This window comes from Euprymna scolopes, chromosome 15 (assembly GCF_053919585.1).
Source record: "Euprymna scolopes isolate OS-2025 chromosome 15, ASM5391958v1, whole genome shotgun sequence".
NCBI classification, from domain to species: Eukaryota; Metazoa; Mollusca; class Cephalopoda; order Sepiida; family Sepiolidae; genus Euprymna; species Euprymna scolopes.
The window spans coordinates 93,912,173-93,940,077 of NC_136496.1; the positions used below are offsets into that span (position 1 = coordinate 93,912,173).

At 34.6% G+C, this 27,905-nt stretch overlaps 1 protein-coding gene across 1 annotated transcript in view; it reads left to right on the forward strand.

Moving 5' to 3' along the window:
• LOC145293998 (pre-mRNA-processing factor 6-like) overlaps nucleotides 1–27,447 on the forward strand; it is a 71,038-nt gene extending 43,591 nt beyond the window's left edge. The window contains exons 17-25 of the mRNA XM_080140910.1: nucleotides 1,047–1,140; nucleotides 1,443–1,607; nucleotides 1,724–1,825; nucleotides 4,492–4,566; nucleotides 6,929–7,062; nucleotides 9,419–9,486; nucleotides 10,598–10,736; nucleotides 17,047–17,173; nucleotides 27,176–27,447. Of these exons, the coding sequence (XP_079997036.1) occupies nucleotides 1,047–1,140; nucleotides 1,443–1,607; nucleotides 1,724–1,825; nucleotides 4,492–4,566; nucleotides 6,929–7,062; nucleotides 9,419–9,486; nucleotides 10,598–10,736; nucleotides 17,047–17,173; nucleotides 27,176–27,328 (1,057 nt within the window). The 3' untranslated portion in view covers nucleotides 27,329–27,447. The remainder of the gene's footprint in view (nucleotides 1–1,046; nucleotides 1,141–1,442; nucleotides 1,608–1,723; nucleotides 1,826–4,491; nucleotides 4,567–6,928; nucleotides 7,063–9,418; nucleotides 9,487–10,597; nucleotides 10,737–17,046; nucleotides 17,174–27,175) is intronic.
• Nucleotides 27,448–27,905: the final 458 nt, after the last annotated feature.

Here is a 27,905-nt window from a genome sequence, read left to right on the forward strand (position 1 = left end):
ATAACCCGTAGAGATATAAATCATTGTACATGCAAAATTTCAGCTAGATCAGACAACTGGAAGTGGGTAAGGGGCATTACTTATTGCACGCCCCTTGTAAGCACCCTGGTTACATTTGAATTGGTATTTCTATAGTTGAGATCTGAAAATGTCATTGTCACCAAACAGTCAATTCATACCAACTTTTTAATTTTTTCTTGACTTAAGATTAATTACCTCTCCTACCTCAGTATTAAGAATAGGTTTAATTTTTTTTTTTTTTTTTTTTTCAAATCCTTATTTGAATCAACTTTTCTTTTCATTTATCGTTTTTTTATAAAGTTTTTTTTTTTTTTTTCAATTTTATTGAGAGGTTAAAAAAACTTTTTCTTAACTTTAACCAAAATGGTGTATTTCTGTTTGCATTTGTTGCAGTTTGGGGATTTTGCCATGAGGCTGCAGGTTTTTTGGGGAGGGAAGAGAGGGGGTACAGGATGTGATTACTTTTTTGGGGAGACTGAACATCTGCTGTTATCACACTCATCACAATTAAATTCATTTTGATTTCGCAGTCATATTTTTTTATTGTTGGCTTCTTTTTGCGTTTTTTTTTTTTTTGCAGTTTTTAAAGTATAAACTGCTTTGACCATTTCCAGTTTTTTTTTTTTGTAAATCACAATCAGAAACATTCAATCTGATATGTATCTCCAGCTAGAGAAGCACTGTTGAATTTTTCAACTACGTTTTATGCCTCGTATCAAATTGAACATGAAACTCTGAATATTCTAAATTAAATATTATTTTGGAATGAATAGCATGACAAAAACTGGTTTATAACCAAACACATTAAAATGAGCATTATGGCAGTTTTTATTTTGTCATTAAATATTTTAGTTTTATAAACTATTGCACCAAATTCAAATATTTTTCCTGTGTTATTACAATATTTGACCACAAGTCTTTGGTCAGGTCGTTTGACCTAGCTAATTTAGGAATACTGATTATTGTACAAGCATAAGTTGCATATAATTCAGTTTTGTAGTAAAATATGTTCTAATCTTTTGTAGAGAGTCTCTTGAAGCCTTATTACAAAGAGCAGTGGCTCATTGTCCAAAAGCGGAAGTGCTCTGGCTTATGGGAGCCAAATCAAAATGGATGGCTGTAAGTACTGATCCCTGCATATATATATATATTAACTCGTTAACTTAGCAAATTACAGATTTTCTCTTTTTCTATAATTTTACTCTCTCTTTGTCTACCTCTCTTTCAGTTTCTTTCTCTCTCTGCTCCTCTCTCTCTGTCTCTCATTGCTCCTCTAACTCTGTCTCTCTCTCTCTCTCTCTCTCTCTGCTCCTCTAACTCTCTCACTCTTTTTACTTCTCTACCTCTCTCTTTCTCTACTTCTATCTCTATTTCCTGTTTCTTAATGCTAATTTTCTATGTTTTTCCTGTAACATTTCTAGGGTGATGTCCCAGCTGCCCGTAGTATCTTGGCATTGGCTTTCCAAGCGAATCCAAACAGTGAAGAAATTTGGTTGGCTGCTGTGAAACTTGAAAGTGAAAATAATGAATACGAAAGAGCCCGACGTCTCTTGCAGAAAGCCCGAGCCAGTGCTCCAACCCCTCGGGTAAATAACGAATTTCCTACATTTCAAAAGAAACACAAAACCGATTCATTATCCGACTTCTCAGAATTCGTCCCAAATGTGATTTTTATTTTACTGTTATCCTTTCGCTCTTTCAGGTGATGATGAAGTCTGTCAAACTTGAATGGTGCCTCGGTGAAATTGACAACGCAAAAATGCTTTTGGATGAAGCCGTAAAGCATTATCCCGATTTTGCCAAGGTTAGACAATGTTAATGTTGTTTTTTATATTCATAGATTTTTTAAATTTGTGGGGGAATGGGTTGACAGAGGTAATGATGTAAAAGATTCAAAGTTAAACTACAGATATCTGCTTTTTATTAGAATCTACGTGTTTTTTTTTTTCTTTAATCGAGAAAAAGTTAATTTTCATTTAAATCTTTACAGCCTTCCATGGATGAGAGTTCTCCTCTTTTTAGTCAGAATCTGTTTTATGATATTATAGACTACCCTCACCTCTACAACCTGGACTACTGAGAAAGATTAGCTAGGAAATGAATGACAGTATAAAAGTGATGGATCCATTGTGCTACATAGACAAAGTGACGCCATAAGCAATTAACCAGATGACGGGAGTCAAGATACAGAACTATAATTTGGTTTTAAGTGCTCCACCCTCTTATATGTCTTGATTATTTTTTAAAAATTGAAATTTTTGGAATCTTTCTTAGTTAGTTTGATATCCATGATTTATATTGTATGCAAATTTGAATTTTAAAGGAATTGTATATTGTTATTTTCCCCCTCCTAATCTTATATGCAAACTATGGCCAAAAAATGTTGACTAATATGCTAATTAAAAATGTCATTGAAAACTGATACCTGGACACACGTCTGCACACACGCACAGAACCATCTTTTCTATTGTGATGTAGCTTTGTGCCATCTAACATCAATTATAAGTATGCCATTTATTTAAGCACTTCACAACATGTTGCAAAGTAAAAGAAAAAAAAATGATTGATCTAACTTTACGTTTCTGTTACAACTTAAATTGCAACATCATCACAGTCATATGTGGATAAAGAAAATAAATGCTATAAGAGTTAATTTTGCAGTAAAGGCTTCATCCAATTCATAAAGACTGAGAGGAGTTAGATGACTTTTATTTCATATAAGAATGACTTCCTGTCTCCTTCCTCCAGCATACACATTCAGTGTCTATCTTATAATTTTTTGACTTTCTTAGCTACAACATAATTTCTGTTGACAATATAGGAATAGTCCGTTAGATGTTTAATATGAAATTGAATGGTTAAGACTTATTTTGGAGAAATTGAATACATTGAGATAATGTTAATAAAAAAAATGTCAATGACTCATGATCTCAGAGCAGAAGAGAAACAAAAAAGGAGTTTGGAGTTGCGATATTGCAATAACAAATTGTTTTTGTGTGAAGCATAATCAGACGTCATTTTTCTTTTGTTTGCTGCTTTTTTGATTTGTAAAGTGATATCGCAAGAATGAAATATTTCAATCCTGTCTTTTCATTTTTTTTTAATTTTTTTTTTTTCTGTTTTCTTTTGATTTTCTATTTTGTTTCTTTTTGGTGTTTCTACATCATAAAAGCGAAATTTAAAAATCGAAAAGTACCATATGCAAAATTGTGAAAAATAACATCGGAAAAAAATTAATAATGAAAAAGGAAATTTGTGAAATCAAACAAGATTTTGTTAATTCGAAGGAGGTAGTTAAGAATTGAATTGCTTTTGCTTACATCACGTGATGCACAATTCAAAATGGCACATTTGTTCCTCATAATTTTTATCAAAGTGTTTTTCATTAATATTTTTTTTCCTATCTTATTTTTCATAAATCTTTCATATTTTACTCATTACGACATGACAATGACTTTGGTACCATTTGTTTTACTAGAAATTCAATATTCTGATTTTCGCTTTCATAATGTAGAAGCACCTCTTTTTTCTTTATCTTTTTTTTTTTTGTTTGTATTTTAATTAAGAGTTTTTCATTCAAGTGCTTTCCTTTTTATTCTTTCAGTTTTTCATACCCATTTTTTCTTTCATATAAAACGATGGAGTACTGTTGCCACATCTGGGCAGTAGCTGCTAGAAAGGACTTATCCTACCTTGACAGAGTTCAAAATAGACTTTGTAGCCTTGTGGGGGATGTCCTTTTCTCTTCCCTGCAACCTCTTTCTCACAGAAAAGATGTTGCGAGTTTGTCTCTGATGTATCGTTATTTTCATGGCAGGTGCTCGGCTGAGCTCCATTCTATGGTCCCCCCTCGCCAAACTTTCACAAGAAACACCTGTTTAGCAGAAAACACTATCACTAGTTTCCCCCACTCTTTATCTGTGCCTAAACCTAAGCATAGATTCCATGAACAAAGCTTCTTTCTTAGAACTGCACGCCTATGGAATTGTCTTCCGTTTTTCTGCTTTCCTGCTGACTACAATATGGTTGTCTTCAAGTCTAACGTAAACAAGTTTTTGATGAGCCGTTCCATACAAGTTGACAAATTTACCAAATCTCCATTACTTACGGTTACTATATTGTCCAATTTCTACTGTACACTCTTTAACCCTTATCCTCGAGTGGCTTCTTGTCCTTGATAAGTGATAATGCCTATGTAAAAAAAAAACCAAAAAAAAAACACGAAATATTTGAGTTGTTTCAATTAAAAAATATGAATCAATAAGTCTTTCTAACATATGATATAAAATCAAATAATAAAATAATGAATATATAAAATAATCAAATAAAACAAGGTTTCTTAAAAATATAAATGTAATAAATATAATAAGACTTCCTAAAATATAACCATACCAATTTCTACAATACTTCTGATGAATCGTATATTTTATTTAAAAAATTGTAAAAATTCTCATTTTGTATTTTTTGTAGTTGTGGATGATGAAAGGCCAAATTGAAGAGCAACAAGGTAATACAGATCTTGCCCGAGAGGCTTACCAGCAGGGCGTAAGTAAAATCTCCTTCTCCTACATATGTTGGTCCTGGATATGACCTTAAACTATATCCAGTGGCAAGGCCCCAGCTTGCGGGCTTTGGGGAGTGTGGAGCCACCCTTTAATTGTATTGCTCCCAGTCCACTCTAACCTGGAATGGGGGTACCTGTTAGGGTCCCAACTGTGGGTTAAATAGAATCCGGCTTGAAAACAACAAATATATTCTATTAAAAAAATTTTCTTCGAAATCTTTGGATTCAGCATTAAATAACCTGAAAAGGGTTGATATGCCGTAAAACAAAAACAACCAACCTACATATGTTGTCTTAGTCTCATTTTAATACTTTTGCGACTGTTTCAATAGGCATGTTACCCAAGTGGTCTCAGCAATGACAACTATAATTTCTGCCACACACATGTAGAGAGTGAACCACCTGATATCTGTAAGGTTCTGCTGGAGAACGGCTACTATACAACGCAACACCACTAAGTGTGTAAATATCTTTACTGGACCATCTGTAAAAATTTCTGCAAGTTCTGTGAACATATACCAAAGGGAACAATTAGAAACTAGTCATACACCATCCATTATGACTATACAATTTCTGCAGCTACGCACCTAAAAACCAAAACAAAAGCACTACAATAATATCAGGGCATCTCCATTTACACTGAACATCCACAGAATGCCAATGTTCACTGTGGAATTTCCACAGGTCCTGCTAGTTAGATATTAATTAAACAAGATTCCTTGAATTTCAATGTCTCAAGTCCCTTTTAAGCTTAAACCGTAAATTTTATAAATTTTCTCCAATCAAAATCATGTAACTTTAATAATAGCATTTCATCAAAAATATTGTATTCAACCTCACCATGGGAATTGGGAATGATAATTTTAAAATTAAATCTTTACAAAGAATAATAGCTAAACAAATAAAAGACTTAGATCTCAATCATAAGGATAAGTTGGAATCTTTATTGTAACAGAATACATGGGAATCAAAACTGAGAACTCTAGTCCGACTGCTGAAGAATATATTAATTTGCATACACATGGTCGCGCGCATGTGTTCGTCACACGTTTAAATGTGCAATTCTCCAACATGAAACTGAAAAAAATAAAAAAAAATTTTAATCAAAATTTCCATGAATAAAATAATAATTTGAATTAAAGAGAATTCCTGTGGGCTTACCATTTTTCGCTTCCATAGAAGCAAATGATAAGGATAAGTTGGAATTAAGGCTCGCCTGTCTGGTCATTGGAAAAGGTGATGTAGTTAATTAAAGCAAGTAATTAAAGAGGAATAACTCGCACACAATTTATAATCTTATTTTATTGTGTTGTCTCAAAAGATAAACTGATTGGTGGAAGGATTACAAATTTTATTTCAAAAGAAACAATTATTATTGTTAGAATATTTAAAAACTTTAATAAAACTTCTAGTGGAACTTAATCGTGGCACTATTGTCTCAAGTATCAACTCAAATACTTAAAAGTTGTATCTGCGATTCTTGATGTTTGAAAAATGAATGCAAAAAAGAACAAAAAAATGAAAAAAAATTGTATTGGAAAACACAACACACACAATAGTAACGAGATTAAGGGATGGCATCATCAAGTGGTGTCCTGCCTGATACAGGCATTGACGGCTATGGCTCTCCATCTCTCTCTCGAGGCATTCATGAATTCATTGTTGCTCATCATTTTTGATGTTGCCCAGGTATTCAGACTGTCAACATGTTTCTCGCTGTTGTCCTCTGCTACTTCTACCCACGATTTTTCCTGTCAAGCTAATCTGTCCTATTCTGCTTTTTCTGTAGACATGGCCCATGAATCTCATTTGTCTTTTTCGTACTGTTCTCATCACAGACCTTTCTGTGTTTGCCATTTCTAATACCTCCTGGTTTGTTTTCTTTTCTATCCAAGATATCTTCAAAGTTCTCGGGAACCAAGTTTCAGTTGCCTCTAGTCTTTTCCTCTTTTGATATTATACAGCCGCTATGAGAAGATGATTTCTTGCCTAAATGTTTGATTGTGATGAAGAAAACAGCAATTCTTTCTTCTTTTGCCAGAGAAATCGTTTATGCAATGTGAAGACTAAAGTATACAGTGTAAGATTAGTGAGAATTACAAACTGTTGAAAGTAAACCAAAGTTTCAAGCCAGGATTTTGCTTGCTAGCATATTTTTTTTTTTGTATCCTACAAGTGAACTTAAATGATTATAATATGTTTCCATCTTTTAATATAGTTTTTTCTTTTGTATTTTCTTATAAATATTCCTAAGATATTTTTCTTTTCTCCAAATTGTTTTGTGGGATTTTTTTTTCTCTAATTTTACGCTTTTTTTTTTTTTTTTTTTTTTTTTTTTTTCAGTTGAAAAAATGTCCAAATGCTATGCCACTCTGGTTGCTGTTGTCTCGTCTTGAGGAGAAAGTTGGGCAACTAACCAAAGCTCGCTCAATCTTAGAGAAAGCGCGATTGAAGAATTCGCACACGCCAGATTTATGGTAGGTCAAAAACAATTGCTTTAAGCACGTATTACATGTCGATTTAAATAAAAAGAAATATTAACTTTGCTTCATCTGGTTGATAAAAAGATGGACTTTTGAATTAATGATAAAATGTCAACAGGTAGAATTCTTTTATTGACAAATGGTTTTAGGAACTCTGAAAAATCTTAGAGTAAAAAAACAAAACATGGTGCTAGTCCGAAATTCAAGCTAATTAAAAAAAAGAATACAGAAAAATCTTTGTGTGTACCATCATATTAAAAAAATCACATAAATTGATCACATAATTTGATTCTTAACTAAGAAAATCAAATTGTATGAGTATGCAGAAAGAGATTGCTTTGCATGACCATCTTGCAAATACAAGGATAGATAACTCCACAAAAATTCAAACTTGCAAGAGCAGCATTCTAATGATAATGATTTCACATTAGTCATTTCAAATTATTAAAAATTATTTTCTTTATAAAAAAAAACATACTTGATCAAATTACATGATTTTTAGAATATGTCATTTTTGATCCATAAAGATTTTCCTGTATTTTTGTTTTGTTTTTATTAGGTTGAATTCTGACTAAGAATCAGAAAACATTGAGAGTACTTGTAATTTTTTTTTCTTGAGAAAAACAAGTATTATCGTTTTCATTATTAATTATCTTTACTATTACCTTGCTTATTGTCACTTTTTCATTTAATTTTACATAATTCATTTATTTCTATATATTAATCTATTACTATTGCATATTCTCTATTTTCATCTATTTTTAATTTTTATTAATATTATTGTCATTACCTAGGTTTTATAATTTTACATAAATTTTCAACTACTGCTTAATGTAAATTTAAACTATAAATTTTTATTTAAGAAATAATTCAATATTTTTTCTTTTAACTTATTTTAACATGTTGTCCTTACAAATAAATGCAATTTAACCCTGTTGTGTTAAAAAAAAATGATTCAAATATAAATATACAATATATAACTATAATCATATTTATAACCATATTTACTGCTTGTAGTAGTGCTCCTGTAGATTCTGAAGATTTATTTTTTCAGGCCTTAAAAAAATATTTTCTCTTCAAGGAGATGGGGAGGTAGGAACTTGGTTTTAGTAATGCTTGTAGTAGGGCCTCCTTAATTTTAATTAGTGCTTGCAGTAGTGCTTTAGAAGCTTCCTGAGTTTTTTTTTTTTCACTCATCACTTAAAAAAAATGTTTTCTCAAAATAATAAAAGATATAATCTCAAAATCACTTTTTATTTTGAACATTTTTCATCTTACCTTTTAAGGGTTAACAGGTAGACTAATATATATTTAAATTCCAGAAACAGTGTTTCATGGTAAACAACTGATGATACTTTTAAGAACATTGGTACTATTGTTTGTTCATGTAAGTAAAACTATTCAGCGATACAAGAGATTAATTGACTTATTGACAAAATAATGTTCCAACAAATGAAAGTTTTTATAGCTTTAAAGAAACTTCAAAGACTATATATATATATATATATATATATATATATATATATATATATATATATATATATATACACACACATTTGTTTATCCAAAAGTAAAAACCATTGAATTTCATGAGGTTGTTGATAGTGCTCAGTAAATAGGGCAAGATATTATTTTATTCCATTTAGGTAAACAAAATTACAATTAGTTACGACACTAAATTTATTGTTTCAGTCTAAAAAGATTACAGGATTAAAGGTCATGTCTTAACTAAGACCAAAGGCTGTTTTTGTCGCCTGATGAAGTCTTTTAGACTGAAACAGTAGATTTATTGTCGTGATTAATGGCAATTTTGTTTACCTAAAATGTAATAAAATTATATATGATCCATTGTTTGAGAAGCATTTAGTATTAAGAATTTAACATTTAACAGTTGAAAAGACCAGACAAGTGAAAAATTGATTTTAATAAACATTTCTATTTATTAAAATTAAATTGAAATTTTTTTTTTACAAATTTACGAAGAGTAAAATATTTTTCATGAGGAATTACAGATCCATGCATATGACCAATGTTTCACATTGTTATCAGACATTTAAATCTCATTCAGCCTCAACTTCCAATCTCTGAGGACGTGCTAGGATTTACCTCCTCCATTATAACACAAAAAAACTTTTCTGGAGAAGAATATTTTACAATTCGAAAATTTGGAAAAAAAAAAAAAGTTTGATTTAATTTGAATAAATAGAAATGTTTATTAAAATCAATTTTGCACTTGTCTGGTCTTTTCAACTGTTAAATTAAAATATATAATTTTGACTTGTCTTTGGCCTGCATTTCTGTTAATTTCTTTTTGTTTTATTTATTCATTTTCTTATGTTTTCTGAAAAAGGTTAGAGGCTGTTCGAGTGGAGAACAGGGCTGGATTGAAGAATATTGCTCAAACACTAATGGCGAAAGGTAAGTCAATACGCGAGTTTTTCACTTCATTTTACTGATAATAATAATTTTGTTTTTGTTTATAATAAAATCTTATAAAAACATTTAAGAAAAAAAAAATTTCTGCTACATTTAAAACAATTTTTTCTAATGACTTTATTATTGTTTAAACATCGATTATATCTTGATTTATGTTCAAAACTAAAAACGTTTCAACTTTTACAAAAATCTTTCCCAAATGAAGTAAATTTTGTAAAAAAAAAAAAAAAATCAATGAAAATTTGATATTTACTTCAGCATCATTTGATTTAACATCCATTTTGCATTTTGGCATATGTTAGATGGCTTTTAAAAATTGACTTCCACACTAATCTATCTCTGGTCAAGTCTTTATTTATCCCTCTTTCTCTCATATCCATAATTATTACTTGCCATCTGATCCTGCTGCCTCAACTGTTCCACATCTACTAACTCAGGAACTCTCAATCCTTATTGGCCAGGTTTCACTCCCATACATCATAACGCGTACACACGTCTTAAGCTTTATTTTATAATTAAAGACAATGAATCTCCAGGTGCACTCTTGATTCAGTATTGCTCAAAGCTTGAGAGTCTAATCTTCTGTATTTTTTCACCCAAAATTGAAAGGGAAAGGGGGATGCATTCATACCTTTTCCAATTGTATCAGAGAAAGTGATTTTTACATTCCCTTCCAAACTTCCAGCACCCAATAATTCACACATTGTCACTCATACAAGTACTGACCAAGATTAATGATGCTTAACTTTCATGGTTTCAAGAAAAACCCTTTTACTGCAGGATATTAATGTTACTCTTACAAATGATGGTACTTATGCAGGGAAGGTACTGTGCTGAAATAATGTCATTATTTAGAAACCCATTTTTAACATGGGGAGGATGTTTTGTAACTATTCTTTACTTTCACCTGACAATTTAATAAAAACATATGATAAAACTTAAATTTAACTTGAAAATACTATTGTAAAAAAAAGTAGCGCTGTACATTAAACTGGAAAATATTATTTTTAAAAAAATAGCACAGTACATTAAACTGCATAAGTATCCGAATAATACTTCTACTTAATGATCTTTTGTTAACTTCTTTTTCCAGCCAAGCAGGACTGTCCAAGTGCAGGAATTTTGTGGGCAGAATCTATTTTTATGGAACCCCGCCCCCAGCGTAAAACCAATTCTGTTGATGCCCTGAAGAGATGTGAACATGACCCACATGTGTTGTTGGCAGTTTCCAAGTATGTGTAAACGTTTTATATTAAGGCCACACGTCTTCTAATACTACACTTCATCTTTTCTGTTCTCAGTCAATGAAGATGAAATCCTTCTTGATTGAGGCAATTATGCTTTGTGTATCCTAATCCTAGCTTTTTTTCTTTTTTTCTTTTTTTTTTATACATATAAGAGTTGGATCACTCCACAAAAGATTCCAACAATAACGTTGTTTTTTTTTTTAATTCCTCATCCAAAACTAAGTCATGTATGAAAGTTTAAAGTTTGCTAAAGTGTAAATTTTATCCATTTTTCTCACTAACTGTGAAATTGGATTTGGAATCGTGTTTACAATGAGAATGTTATGGATTTACTAATGTAAAAAAAAAAAAATTGCTTAATCTGTATCACACCATGAATCATAAGTTTCAATGTGTTAGCTGCTAAAGTAAAACTTATATGATCTGAGATGGAACACATACATCAAATCTGTTGCCAAGGCTGCTGGAAAAATGATGGGATCGTTCTACCGCTCCAGTAGATATCTCACTGCTGATGCAATTCTCTACCTATATAAGAACCAAGAACATCCAAGGATGGAGTATTGTTGCCACATCTGGGCAGGAGTTGCTAGAAACAGCTCATCTTGCCATGACAAAGTTCAAAATAGACTTCATAGCCTAGTGAGAGGTGCCCTTTTCTCTACCCTGCAACCTCTTTTCCCCACAGAAGAGACGTTGCAAGCCTGTCTCTGCTTTATCATTTTCATGGCAAGTGCTTGTCTGAGCTCCAATCTATTGTTCCCCCATAGCCTTTCATGAAAAACACTTGTCTACCTGAAACCACTATCAATAATTTCCTCCACTCTTTATCTGTGCCTAAACTTAAACGTAGATACCATGAACAACCGCACGCCTGTGAAACTCTCTTCTGTTTGCCTGTTTCCCACCCGACTACAACTTGGATGTTTTCAAGTCCAATGTGAACAAGTTCTTGATAAGTAATCCAATTTACCAAATTTCCACTACAAACGATTACATTTTCCCATTAACTACTATACACTCATTACCCCTTATCCTTGAGTAGCCTCCAGGCTTTGATAAGTGGTAACTCCTTTGTAAAAAAAAAAAAAAAAAAAAAAAGTCAAAGTTGTTTCCGCACAATCTTTGTACCATGATTTTCATCAACGTTTAAGACTGAGTATATCTAAACATCATGAATTCCATCTCCATTGTCTTTCAATGAAACATGGCGTGTTATTTATAAAGATTTTTCGTTTATTTGAAACTTTCATCTTCAGTTATACACTGTTTAAGTTGACCTTGTATTCAGTATTACACAAAACGCAATCTCTGCTTAACTTTGCATGGCTATAACTTAGATACTAATTGAAATACTAAGATAAATTTGTTATTTCTGTTTTGTTTTTTTTAATATCTTGCAGCTCTATATATGGATACTTAAAAAAAATGTTTTGTTGTATATTTAAAAACAAAATTCAGTTTTTGAATACCTAGGGTTAATGATACAAAATCCTTGTCATTAAAAGACTAAAAATATGAGAATATTTAAAATGATTTATGGAATGAACAAAGTATAATTAATTATGGAGATGATCTGTGACAAGTATTTGTTGGCATTGGGTTTTAAAACGACTTTTAGTCAGTAGGGAAGCAGTTCGGTGGGAATGTGTTCCAAAGATGGGAAGCCCTTGCAAACAAGTTGTGTTTATAGAAATTCTGACTGATGCAAGGTCACATGGAGAAAGAAAGAAAGGAAAGTTTCTTTTGTTTTTGTTTTTTCGTTGTGGTAGAAAGATTAGTTCTTGCTGTGAATGTCTTACGAGGAGGAATCAGAGATTGCAGCTCGAACAACCACCTTTCATGCCAACAAATACTTGTCACAGATCATCTCTATAATTAATTATACTTTGTTCATTCCATAAATCATTTTAAATACTCTCATATTTTTAGTCTTTTAATGACAAGGATTTTGTATCATTAACCCTAGGTATTCAAAAACTGAATTTGGTTTTTAAATATACAACAAAACATTTTTTTAAGTATCCATATATAGAGCTGCAAGATATTAAAAAAACAAAAACAGAAATAACAAATTTATCTTAATATTTCAATTAGTAAGTTATAGCCATGCAAAGTTAAGCAGAGATTGCGTTTTGTGTAATATTCATTGATAAATAACCTTTACAAGCTAACCCTGTAAGACCAACTAGCCACGTGGGGTTGCAGAAATACCTGGAGTAGGACCCAGGCGCGGAGCAAACCCTCTCAGGGCTGATGGACCCAGTAGATCTTCCCAGATCACCGTCTAGGAGAAGGAAAACTCTGAAACTAAACCAAAGGGGAGAGAGGCCTCTCCAGTCTTGGACGACAACCTTCCTAGAGCTGGTGACTCAAACAAATTACCGGTCTGCAAACCTAAATTGCTTAAGGAGTAGATAGGCCCTGTCTATCGCCGGCTTCCATACTCCTTCTTTGCCTATTAGTCGGGCGCAGAGACACTATCACAGGTGAATCAACAAAACACTTAGTGGTAGATCTTGTTTCTTGTCTAGGGCATTGAATGCCATTCCCCCACTCCCGACACATCCCACCCCTCATAACTGGGCACTTGGGAGTGCTTGAGTACCACGCATGCCTGTGCAATTAGATTGGGGTGATCTTCTTCTGATGGGCTGAGGGTACCGGATTGACAGTTCCTGGCTGCTGTTTCCGACTGGTAGTACAGGAGCCCTAACTCTTTGGTAGCGCTTAGAGCGACTGCTCCATCAACAGTTGTATAATATCGGGTTGTTTGTAGTGCCATGTCGCGCATGGAAAGGGACCCTGCACTCCTCCCCGATGGGCTTTCCCGAGGCCACAGTCCTAGTTGAAGAAAGGTCAGCCAATTGGTCTACTTGTGTTGCATGTCTGATATCCTGCATAACGTCTTGTTCAGCTCCCCCTCACCTTACTGAAACTCTTTAAAAACATGATGACACTAAAATCTAAAAATCCGCTTAAACCAGGCCTAGGGACAAACAAATTCAACTTGCTTCCTCCCTTGAGGCTTGCATTCACTAACATCCGTGGGCTTAGAACTAATTTAGCTGATGTTGAAGCATTTCTCCTAACAAATACCCCGGATATCTTAGCACTAAGCGAGACTAACCTACACTCCTCCATCCCCTCTAACTACTTTAACATGCCTGGCTATCTCCCACTCTGCCGTAAGGACTCTGACAGACATATGCACGGACTTGGAGTCTACATTCGTAATACCCTCCCCCTGACTAGAGAAACAAACCTAGAAACAGACGATCAAGCCTTTGTGCTTTAGACTAAACATACAACGCAACATTAGCTACTTTTATTTTCTCTACCGCTCTCCCTTGACCCAGGACTGCACCATAATAAACGAAGTCTCCGACAGTATAGACACAGCACTCTCCCTTGACAATAGCGCCCAAGTCCATGTATTTGGCGACTTTAATGTTCACCACAAAAACTGGCTTGGATTCTCTACTCACACAGATGCAGCGGGCAGCACAACACATAGTTTTGCTATATCTCACTCCCTATCACAAATGGTTACGTTTCCAACCCGTTTCCCTGACCAGCAAGAACAACAAGCATCACTTCTAGATCTGTTTCTGACTACAGTTCCCGAGGATTGTACAACAAATGCTAACAGCCCACTCGAGAACGCTGACCATACAGTGATAATGGTAGAAATCACCCTAAACTCTAGACCCAAAACTGAAGAGCCAGTGCTCAAAACAACGAGATATTTTAAAAAGGCTGACTGGGAAGCCATCAGAGATCTTATCAGAGATGCCCCATGGGGAAATATTTTTTCTCTTCCTGCCGAACAGTGCGCAAATGAGACCACTGAATGGTTCAAAACAGCAATGGAAGCACATGTTCCCGTGCGGAAATTTTATAGCAAGCCACACTCTCCCCAATGGTTTACTTCGACTTGCGCAACTGCCATTGCTCAAAGACAGCATGCATACCGCAGATTTAACCGACATAAGTCCAGTTCAAACAAACAGAAGTACATAGAAGCGAGAAATAACGTTAAGAAAGAAATAGCGACAGCTAAGAGAGAATTTACTGAAACCACTAAAAAACGCATCGAAGCACAAAAATTAGGAACTCGTGACTTCTGGAAAATCTACAACAGTGTAGTAAATAATGGGCAATCAACAATTCCCCCACTAACCAACAATCACGAGGTTGTTTGCTCAGCAACCAACAAAGCTAATATGCTTGCCAGCCGGTTTGCCTCGAACTCCACACTGGACCCTACCAACCACCCCCTGCCTGACTTTCCTTTGCGGACAGACGCCACGCTAGACGATCTAAAAATCACCCCTGCTCAGGTACATGCTATCATAATAAATCTTGACACTTCCAAAGCATGCGGACCTGATCTCATCCCAGCTGTGCTATTAAAAAAGTGCTCAGCCGAAGTAGCTCCAGTTCTCTCCAAACTCTTCAACAAATGCCTTAATGAATCATGCTTTCCGGGCTGTTGGAAAACCGCTTCTGTGGTACCAGTATTCAAGAATTCTGGCGAAAGAACTGACCCATTAAATTATCGCCCCATTAGCCTCCTCCCACTTTTCGCCCAAATATTTGAGACCATAATTAACCATGCTCTAGTCCTGCACCTTACAGACGCTAAACTTCTAACTGACCAACAATATGGATTTAGACAAGCTCGTTCCACAGCTGACATTCTCACTGTAATCTCTGAACGTATATACCATTCACTGGATAAAGCGGGGGAGGGCAGAGCGGTAGCTCTAGATATATCTAAGGCTTTTGACAGGGTATGGCACAAGGGTCTCCTCAGGAAAATTAAATCATACGGTATCACTGGTAGAATACTTAGCATAATTGAATCCTTCTTAGACAAGAGAAAAATCCAGGTTGTCCTCGACGGTCGAACGTCTAAACAGTGTGATATAAATGCGGGAGTGCCTCGGGTCTATTCTTGGACCTCTATTGTTCCTGATATTTATTAATGACCTCCCCGACAAAACTGCCTCTGAGATGGGTATATATGCTGATGACACTACACTCTATAAAAGGCATGACAGGAAATCAAATGAACACATATCTAAAGAAATGGCAAAAACACTAGAGGATGACCTCCAATCTGTAGTGGAATGGGGACATAAATGGATGGTCACATTCAATGCTGCCAAGACCAAACTGGTTTCCTTCAATAACTACAAGAAACCTTCTCTGCCACCAATAGCAATGGCCAGTGACTCCCTGTCTGAGAGTACATCTTTCAAACTGCGTGGCCTAACGTTCACAGGAAACATGAGCTGGAACAATTATATTGAAAACATTGCCAGGGCCGCTGCAAAAAAGGTAGGCTCTCTCTACCGTGCTAGAAAACTGACACCTGAAAGTATCCTGTATCACTATAAGGCCACCATTCGCCCATGTATGGAGTATTGTTGTCACATCTGTGCTGGTGCGTCTACTACTAGTCTCTCGCTCCTAGACAAGGTTCAAAAAAGAGTCGCCAATCTGATAGGCCCTGAACTGGCATCTAAGCTTCAGCCTCTGTCCCATCGACGAAACGTTGCATCCCTCTGCTTGTTCTAAAAGTATGTTAATGGTGAGTGCTCTGACGAACTGCAGACACTTGTGCCCCCACGTCGCAGACACCCTCGACAAACCCGACAGGCAGCTAAATCCCACCCCCACACAGTAGAGATCCCTAGATGCAAAAGATCCTTCTACTCCAGTAGTTTCTTCCCCAGAACCGCTAGACTCTGGAATTCCATTCCAGGATCATGCTTCCCTAACTGTACTGACATGCAGAAGTTCAAGTGCAACGTGAACCGACATCTTGCTGCCCAAATCCCTACATAGTGCCCCCGTAGTTGCTGACCCTGATAGTAGCCCCCTACACCTGAGTGGCAATGTGCCTTGTTTGGGGTGAAAATGTAATAAAAAAAAATAAAATAAAATAAAAATAACGATAGAGCAGAGAGAGATTAACAGCATCTTTTTTGTGAGAGATCTCCACTAGATATCATAGTTGATTTTGTACTGTCAACGCAGGCAAGAGTGCTTTGAGTGATGCTTCAACAGTAAAAATGATTTTTTGCTGTTTTCTTAAGATATCATTCGAATCAAGTCCACATTGTTTCTCAATTTCACATTAAATTTGCTTGTTTTTTTATTCATGACAATGTCCTCCTTCAAGTGAAAGCCATTGTTGTTTTAAATTAAGTGCTTTTTAAATCACATCTTTTCTATTCAGTGGTAAATGTTTTTTTGTTTTTTTTTATTTTTGTCCACTATACAGATTGTTTTGGACAGAGCGAAGGCTAACCAAGGCTCGAGAATGGTTCAACCGAACAGTCAAGATTGACCCTGACTTAGGAGATGCTTGGGCATTTTTTCATAAATTTGAAAGCCTTCACGGCACTGAGGTAGGTTATGTGGAACAATTCACAATTTCTTTGTACGCCATCAAATTTTCCATTTAATGAGAGAAAATATGATTGCGGGGGGGGGGGGGGGGGGCTATTTTCTGACATCTCAACCGTTTTTGAATTCATCATTATTAGTGTTTTGCATTACTCCTGGAAGAGGAACTCCCTCTCTAGTTTCCTTCTACATTGTTTTGTTGCTAGCTAGGCATGGCCATGTAAGAACTAGTTAGCTGTCAAGATCATCTTGCTAACAGGTTTTTGGCATTCTTCTTAGTCTTTTCCATTTGCTTTGGAATCTATTCTATCACTGTTGTCTGTATATCTCGGAAGATGACTTACCTGTCAATAACTGTTCTTATAGTCGTGATATTGTTTATGCCAGTTTGCTGTATGATCCAAGTACTTTTTCGTAGATCGATATTGAGTATGCATTGGATCATGCAGCTCTTAGCCTTTTTTTTTTTTTGTTGTTTTTTTTTGTTAGCATGGGTGCCCGGCGTTGCCCGGGTGTTTTGAGGTGTGTGTTGAGCAAAAAAAAAAATGGTAGTAGGAAGGCAGCCTCGAACCCGTACCACGAAGGAGGAAAAGAATGTAAAAAAAGATGTGACGTCTTTGCTGTTACGACCACCGCCAAACCGGAAGTGACGTAGGTTTAAATTAAGGCTAGACAATCGAAAAGAGGGGATGACTTTTGAAAATATCGGCGAAAAAAAGCCACCTCTCCCTGTAGAAAAGTGCCGAGTTGAGGATGAAAAAATTAAGCCAATTTTTCGGTATTTGTCATCTAAAGGGTCGAGCTTCAAAACAATGCTGATCTTGTAAAAATATGTTGCCTTTGTCGAAAGTTTTAGGCAGACATGCAAATATACATACATTTATATATTGGTAGCTCAAATTTTCAACCTGAACCGATTAAAAAGCTTGTCCTATATCTGAATACCCTGTAAAATTTCATATGTTTTGACCAGAAATTGTCTGAGTAATTTGGTAGAAACCGCAGAGGTCAAATTTTTTTAAACTTTGACCCCTATTATGACCCCTTAAAATTTATTGTTTTAGGCTCAAATCAAGTTATTAAGTTAGATCCATGTCCAAGAAAACTATATCTAAAATTTCAAATGTTTAGACCCAAAATTGTCGGAAGACTTTGGTAGAGTTCTCAAAGGTCAAATCGTTGAACTTTGACCCTCTTAACAGCCAAATTTCTGACCGAAAACCGATCACATGGATTTTCCCAAATCTCTGTATCCTGTATATCAAATTTCGAGTCTGTAGACCGAAAACTGACAGTTATTGCCTAGGGAAATGTACACAGACACCATGGCCTACTATAATAATACGGCCATATATGTCACATTGAGAGGCAATTTTCTAAGAGGCCATTGAAACAAAGGGAGGTAACTCAGAAATTTTCTTTTCAAACATTATTTCAGATGTTAATGCTTAGATAATTAAATAATTATTTCAGGTTTTAATAATTGAAATAATGCTTAAATTAATTCTACTTACATATTTTACTGTTATCCTGTCCAAAGTAAAATGTTTCCGTTAATTAGATGTATTTTTCCCTTTTCTTTCTTTATAATACACAACAAAACAAAAACAAATTCATTTTGAGTTGTCTCCCCTGATCTTTCCAATAATTTTGTTTATAAATATGGAAAAAAAAATTTTTCTTTGACTACAAGTTATTTGTTTTTTAAAAATTTTATTAGAATATCTTTTTTTTTTTAAGAATATCAAAATATTTACAAAGCACATGAATATAAAGATTGGAAAGGAAGTAAATTGTTTTTCACTCTGTTACAAAATTATCAAATCATTAAATCACGAGGAATTTTAAAGTATCTTTACAAAGCACAAGAAATTCAATAAAAATTGTAAATAAAGGTAAATGTTTAACAGTAAATTTCACTTTTACTTTGATCGTTGCCGCTTTTTAAAAATCTTTAATGAATCTTTTCTAATTTCATCTGAAGAAAGTTTTTGCTTGTTGTTATAGAATATATAACAATTTTTGTTGCAAATTTATGTACTTTTTCAATGTGTTTCTCACATGTAAACTGGTGCTACCAGATCTGGCTGCCTATTGGCTTCCTGAGACGAAATGCACCTACATCAATTTCTGTTTTTGTTTTCTATTCTCTTTTGTAAATCTTAATTATGTTCTACAAAAACAAAATAAAAACAGCCCCCTCCCTTTTTTCTTCCATAAACTATTTAAAAGAAACAAATGTATTCAAACTCCTATAAAATAAACAAGTAAAATTCAGTTTAGAAAAACAAATCTCTTACAACTAAAACAATTTTTCGGAAAACCTAAAACATCTTGATTCAAAAGATAAACTTTTTTAAGAAACTTAAAAAAATTTATGCAAGAAACTGAAAACCTATTATATCAACAAAACTTTTTGCCATTAAATGACTCTTAGAGGTTTAAATGCCGTTAAACAAACACACTCACTCACTCACATGTAAATACATACTTTGGCGAATAAGTTTTTAAAATTATTTCTGCAGACTTCCTAGTTATAGACTGACTGTTTTTCAATGAATTGAGAAGAAAAATCCAAAATTGCAAAGCAAGAACAAATAAATTCAGCAATCTGAGTCGATGGAATTGTTAAACCTCCTCGATAATAAATTAAGACAATGATTCTCAGTGATCTCCGTATCATTGCCAACCATAAAAGTAGAACAAATATCACAGTTAAAGCGCTTCAAAAGTTTTTTTGCAACATAACCAGCAATTGAATATGCTACTTCTTTGCTGTCAGGTGATAAACATAGTTCATTTATTTCTGACTCATGTTTGGACAAAATATCCAGAAGATTATAATTTTCATTCTTTGACAATGGATTGAGGTTTTCCTGCCAAATGTTAATATTTTCTTTTAAAAGGGATCTACAGATTAAAATCTTTTCACTGCTATAAATCTCACGAAGACCCAGTAAAAATCTCCCTCCCCTCATTTGACGATACTGTGAAAATCGCTTTTCAAGGGATCACTTTGGAATCTACGAGTGAGAATATGTTCATACCCATCATTCAGCAGTTCTTTCATAAGCATTGCTTGTGCTCTCAAAGTTGTGACAAATGCTTTGCTAGTCTGTGCAGGGAGGCAAAAGTCAGAAATTTTTGACCAAGACTCGACTCAGAAAATGTTTGGTAAAAGTTGATTTTATCATCACTTGCAGTAACAGCATTATTAAAAAAATTAGGGGTAAATCTTTGATTAGAATTGGCTGTAGTCCACCAGCACCATATCAATTTAAGAAAATCTGCAATGTCGGTCCGTTCTGGAAAGTAGCTTTTACAAACAGCAATTGTTGTCTCGTGGAATACAGCAATAGCCAAATTGACACTTTGCTTATTGTAACCGACGTAATGCCTTGAAAGTTAGTTTTGGTGCTTTTCGTAATGTAGCATCCAAAACCCTGTCCTTGTCATATATTTTAAGTATATCAGACCAAGATAAAACTCCTGACTGGGAACACAAATGAAGGCCCAAAATATTGAAATCGAAAGAAGGAAACACAAACTTGCTTTTGTTTAGTAAACTGTTTCAAATATTCTTCAACAAATGAACAGCGTCAAAAAAGAAAAAAAATTTGTTTGGAGAATCTGGATTAGTAATAAAATGTTTTTTATCTCCTCCAAATTTGTTTAATAAAATTTTAAAGGCATTTACATTTGCAGAATGGTTGTCAGCAACCACAGCCCTTATATTAAATCCTGCATTTAAAAGCTGTACAATGCATGCAATTATCTCCTGAGAGAGCCAGTCACCAGTAACAGTCTCTTCAGAACAGACTTTAACTACAGTTGGCACTGTCTCCTTCAAGCCTGAAATCATAAATATCATGATACCTTTGTATAAGTTGCCAGTTTCATCACCACCAACATACTTCCCACCATGAAACTGAGTTCCCTTTTGAAGGTACATTTCATCCAACATCAAGATACAATCCTGAGAAAGTTTACCTTTTCCCAAGAGAGATTTTGCAGCAGTTATAGATTCTACATCACCGTTTTGTATTTTTTCTAATGAAGAAAATGAAGGAAATGGTAATTGCTCAACCAGTAGTTTATATGCTTGAGAAGAATTATAGCGCAATAATAAAGAGAATCTGATTAGTTCAACAGAAAATGAAGGGCGACCCTTAGGTTTAAAATGTTGAAATTTGTATAGTTCTTTTAGAATGGAATTTGGAGGTTCTGCTACAATGTTTTGAATATAAGAGGGGAAATTTTCCAACATGCTATACCTTGTAAGTTTTGCATTGTGAGCCTTCACAAACCAATGTGGTAATGGTATTGGATTTCCATGATACTGAAGTTGAACGTGTAAATTGTTGTCAATCCGAATGCACTCTTTCAGTAATGGAAAATTTGTCTCAAAATCTATTCGGAAAATCCATACATATTTTTCATTTTTTTTTTTAACTGAAACCAGTGGGGCAACACTTTGTTTCTTCCAAATCTTCGAAACTCATAATAATATCTGCTGAAAGAAAATTTGGTAGTTCATCATATTAGTAATTTCGATCCTTTGGGGCTTTTCTCATTGTGTTTGATGCAGGTAGAAAAGATGGCTTAATATTCACTAACGGTGAATAAATTGTTGGTATTGGATGTAGGGACTAATTTAACTTATTTCTTTTCCCTTTTAAAATAAATTTTTCCTCAAAATGTTTTATACATGAAACTGAATTTTTTGTTGCAATCCAATCAGCACGATTTACAAATTTTGTCCATTTTTCAAACAGGTCGGGTTTGCCATGTGGAAAATGAAAAGTTAATAGATTTTCGTGGTTTTTATAACCAGTTTTGCAGCCAAATGCAACGCATTTTTTCACCATTTTGTTAAGCAAATTATAACAAAACTTAAACAATATTTTAAAAAAGATATATATTTTTTACAATATTTAAAACATGTAGAAAAAATTCAACAAGTAGAGATCGCAAAAATGGTTGTAAGCATAAAGATCGCTTACGTCTTTGAAAAAAAAATCAAGGGAGGTTACTCTATTGTACTTTTGTTCTGTAAATTAACATGAATAAAAGCAGTGAAAAACATTTTATATGGATAAAAACATGTATTTTAAGAATGAAATGATATAAAAATATTTAAATAAAAGTTTATTCATTATTTCAAGAGTTAATATAAACTACTTTTGAGTTACTTCCCTTTGAAATTTTCAACGTTGTATGCGGCTCGAGCTTACAGTTTTCCATAATAAAGACAATGGCCTTTTAGAAACGTGGCCTCTCATGTAACATACGGGACTGTATGTATAGTAAGCCATGCAGACACACACACACACACACAGGCAGACACTTTCACTTTTCTAGATATATTAGCATTAAGGCCAACAATATGACTAACATTGTGAATGTCATTAAAAATCCCCTTATTTTAGAGATGTGTCAAATTATAGATGAGCAAAGTATTCTCTGCTTATATCTATATCCTGTTCTTTCTGGCCAATTACGATGATTAATGAACCGTGCAAGGAGGATGTAAAGAAGATTGAACTGTTGTCGCCTTGTCTAGCACCCTTTTTTTTTCTTTACATGGTAGTCACCACTTATCAAGGCCCGGAAGCCACTCGCGGATAATATCATAGTAATCATTAGTAATGGAGATTTGATAAAGTTTCTTACTAAAGGGGGTGATGCATCAGGAATTTGTTTATGTTGGACTTGAAGACATCCAAGTTGTAGTCAAGTGAGAAACAGGCAAACGGAAGAGAGTTCCACAGGCATGCACTTCTAAGAAAGAAGCTTTGTTCATGGAATCTACATTTTGATTTAGGCACAGATAAAGAATGAGGAAAATTATTGACGGTGGTTTCAGCTAGACAGGTGTTTTTTGTGAAAGATTGGCGAGGGGGGGGGCATAGAATGAAGCTCAGGCGAGCACTTGCCATGGAAATAACGATAAAACAAAGACAGGCTCGCAGCGTCTTTTCTGTAGAAGAAAGGTTGCAGGGAAGAGAAAAGGGCACCCCCCCCCACTAAGCCACAAAGTCTATTTTATACTCTGTCAAGGCAGGATAGGCTGTTTTTAGCAGTTCCTGCCCAGATGTGGCAGCAGTACTCTATCCTTGGACGTACTTGGCTTTTATATAGATAGAGAATTGCATCAGCAGTGAGATATCTTCTGAAGCGGTAGAAGGATCCTACCATTTTTCCAGCGACCTTGGCAACAGACTTGATGTACATGTTCCATTTCATGTCAGGAGTAAAGGTCAATCCCAAAAGCTTCTCAAAACATGGAGCCTCCCCTAGACAAGAGCCATCCATTTCAACTGATGCCAGATGGGGATCAGAGCGTTGGTTATGTAAAGATAGGAGCTTGGTTTTAGATGCATTAAAAGTAACTAGCCACCTCTTCCCCCACTGTACCACGCACTTGAGATCAGAGGAGAGAGAATCAGAGAGAGAGTTTCTGTTTCTATATTGATCTTTTTGTTATGTATTTGAGTTTGAAAGTTGCTGTGGTTCCACCATAAAACTTCCAATACAAATTGCTGTAAGCGTTGTTAACTCCTTGATTTTTCAAAGTTGTGAGCATACGGAAGAATTCGATAGCATCAAATGCTTTACATATTCAACAAACGCAGAACATGCACATTATCTTCATCTTGGAGTTGACTTACGATTTGAATGTGATCCATGTGTAATGTAATGCATATAAGCGTGAGGGTAAATATCAGCAGCAGCAAAGGATGGCTGGTGTGCAAAGGGATTAGCAGCAGCAGCCGAAAAAATCCATATGCAAATTAGGAAATGTGCGCATGAAAAATAGGTCACCACGTGTTCGGGGTCAGAAGCAAAGTGCGCATGGAAGAAAATGGACGTGTATGGTTGAAGACGAGAATGAGCCGACCATGGTCAGCACGCAGTCGGAAGATAGAGAAACGCAATCAAGGCTAGATGGAGATGTGACAGCAAGAGACTTTTTAAGTTGTATCAAGACGAGAGTATTGGTAATAAAACCTTTTGTTAAAAAAGAAAAAATCGTTGTAAAAAGAATAACCTACACACAAAAAAGGGTAACCTATACACAAAAAAGGGTAACCTATACACAAAAAAGGGTAACCTATACACAAAAAAGAGTAACCTACACACAAAAAAGAGTAACTTACACACAAAAAGAGTAACTTACACACAAAAAAGGGTAACCTACACACAAAAAAGAGTAACCTATACACAAAAAAGGGTAACTTACACACAAAAAAGAGTAACCTACACACAAAAAAGAGTAACCTACACACAAAAAAGGGTAACTTTAACACAAAAAGAGTAACTTACACACAAAAAAGGGTAACCTACACACAAAAAAGAGTAACCTACACACAAAAAAGGGTAACTTACACACAAAAAAGAGTAACTTACACATAAAAAAGGGTAACCTACACACAAAAAAGAGTAACCTACACACAAAAAAGAGTAACCTACACACAAAAAGAGTAACCTACACACAAAAAAGGGTAACCTACACACAAAAAAGGGTAACCTACACACAAAAAAGGGTAACGTACACACAAAAAGAGTAACTTACACACAAAAAGAGTAACGTACACACAAAAAAGAGTAACCTACACACAAAAAAGGGTAACCTACACACAAAAAAGGGTAACCTACACACAAAAAAGGGTAACGTACACACAAAAAGAGTAACGTACACACAAAAAAGAGTAACCTACACACAAAAAGAGTAACGTACACACAAAAAAGAGTAACCTACACACAAAAAGAGTAACCTACACACAAAAAAGGGTAACGTACACACAAAAAAGAGTAACCTACACACAAAAAAGGGTAACCTACACACAAAAAGAGTAACGTACACACAAAAAAGAGTAACCTACACACAAAAAGAGTAACCTACACACAAAAAAGAGTAACCTACACACAAAAAGAGTAACCTACACACAAAAAAGGGTAACGTACACACAAAAAAGAGTAACCTACACACAAAAAAGAGTAACCTACACACAAAAAAGAGTAACCTACACACAAAAAAGGGTAACGTACACACAAAAAAGGGTAACGTACACACAAAAAAGAGTAACCTACACACAAAAAAGAGTAACGTACACACAAAAAAGAGTAACGTACACACAAAAAAGAGTAACGTACACACAAAAAAGAGTAACCTACACACAAAAAAGAGTAACCTACACACAAAAAGAGTAACGTACACACAAAAAAGAGTAACCTACACACAAAAAAGAGTAACCTACACACAAAAAAGAGTAACCTACACACAAAAAAGAGTTACCTACACACAAAAAGAGTAACCTACACACAAAAAAGGGTAACGTACACACAAAAAAGAGTAACCTACACACAAAAAAGAGTAACCTACACACAAAAAAGAGTAACCTACACACAAAAAGAGTAACGTACACACAAAAAAGAGTAGCCTACACACAAAAAGAGTAACCTACACACAAAAAGAGTAACCTACACACAAAAAAGGGTAACGTACACACAAAAAAGAGTAACCTACACACAAAAAGAGTAACCTACACACAAAAAAGAGTAACGTACACACAAAAAGAGTAACCTACACACAAAAAAGGGTAACGTACACACAAAAAAGGGTAACCTACACACAAAAAAGAGTAACCTACACACAAAAAAGAGTAACGTACACACAAAAAGAGTAACCTACACACAAAAAAGGGTAACGTACACACAAAAAAGGGTAACCTACACACAAAAAGAGTAACCTACACACAAAAAGAGTAACCTACACACAAAAAAGAGTAACGTACACACAAAAAAGAGTAACCTACACACAAAAAGAGTAACCTACACACAAAAAGAGTAACCTACACACAAAAAAGGGTAACCTACACACAAAAAAGGGTAACGTACACACAAAAAAGAGTAACCTACACACAAAAAAGAGTAACCTACACACAAAAAGAGTAACCTACACACAAAAAGAGTAACGTACACACAAAAAGAGTAACGTACACACAAAAAGAGTAACCTACACACAAAAAGAGTAACCTACACACAAAAAAGAGTAACGTACACACAAAAAGAGTAACCTACACACAAAAAAGAGTAACCTACACACAAAAAAGAGTAACCTACACACAAAAAAGAGTAACCTACACACAAAAAAGAGTAACGTACACACAAAAAGAGTAACGTACACACAAAAAAGAGTAACCTACACACAAAAAGAGTAACCTACACACAAAAAGAGTAACCTACACACAAAAAAGAGTAACCTACACACAAAAAAGAGTAACCTACACACAAAAAGAAAATGGCATGAAACCGAAAAGTAGATTCAGTCTAAATGAAATAAGGGAATGGTCAGTGAGTAAAAACTGATCAAAGAAAAAAATAAAATAAAATGGATGGGAGCTCTGACCTTTTTCTTAGCCCGGTGGAGTATGAAAATCGAGGGATTGTCTTCAGGAAAAATAGGATAGAAAAAAGTCACTTTTTTAATTTTTAAAATCTGGTGAATTGATGAATGTTATTTTATTGGCAGAAAATACCGATTAGCCTGCTTCGTGTCCGATTGTCAGTTTTTAGATTATAAATACTTTGATAACAATGGCTTCTGTCCTCGGATCGCTTACCTTTGAAATTCGCTCTCCTTTTACCTGGCCATACCAACATGCAAAAATCTAAATGCAATGTGAACAGATATTCTGCTGTTCAACTCTCCACCTTAGTTGATCTCCCTCTCTATAAATCTGGCCCCTATCATATTATTATCCTATTACGCATCAGTGGCGATACTTGTTTGGAGCGAATAAAATTTTAGAAAATTGTGGACCTGTAATTTACCTCGAGTTTTGGCCAATAAAAAGCAATTCATTTTGCATTAATCGTTTACAAAAGTTTTTAGTTCAGCATTAAATATAACTTGATTTGTCTTAAAACTGACTGAAGTCTTTTAAATGTAGCACGTGGTTGAATGTGAATGTTAATTTCGTTTATGTTGTTGTTTGTAGGAACAACGAGAAGATGTGAAGAAACGGTGCATCAACGTGGAACCTCGTCACGGAGAATACTGGTGTCAAGTGTCCAAAGACATTCGTAACTGGCGGCTGAAGACATCAGAAATACTTACGTTGGCCAGTGCAGCCATACCTGTCCCTTGTTAAGAATTCACCTACATTGAAGAAACCGACTGGAAGGGTTAGGGTTTTGGAATCATGCTCTGGATATGGTCACTAGCAATCTGCTCCAAACAACCTGTTACATATGTGTGTGTGTGTGTGTGTGTGTGTGTGTGTGTGTGTGTGTGTGTGTGTGTGAAAGAATCAATTACTTTTTATTTCAGCAGTTTTATTTCTTGGGGATTCGCTCAAATGAACATTAAGTCACTTGAATTTGGAAGAATTATTTTCAGCTTTTAATGGTTGATAAATGAATAGCACTTGGGTGAAAATGCAGGTGCTTGTTAAGATAGTCAACAGATCGATTTTTTTTTTTTTCTTTTTTTTTTTAAACGTGGTTTGACGCAAAAACATCACTTGTCATATTGAAAATAGTAACATATCCAAAAATGACAAAACTAACAAGTAGAGAATGATTTTATAGTTAAAAGTAATTTTTACAGAAACTTGAGGGGGAAATTGCTTTTTATCTAGATGTAAACACCTTGAAGATTGCGAATACAGGGGCATACTTATCTCCCTTTTCACACTTTAACAGCTGATCTACTGTTTTAGACTATAA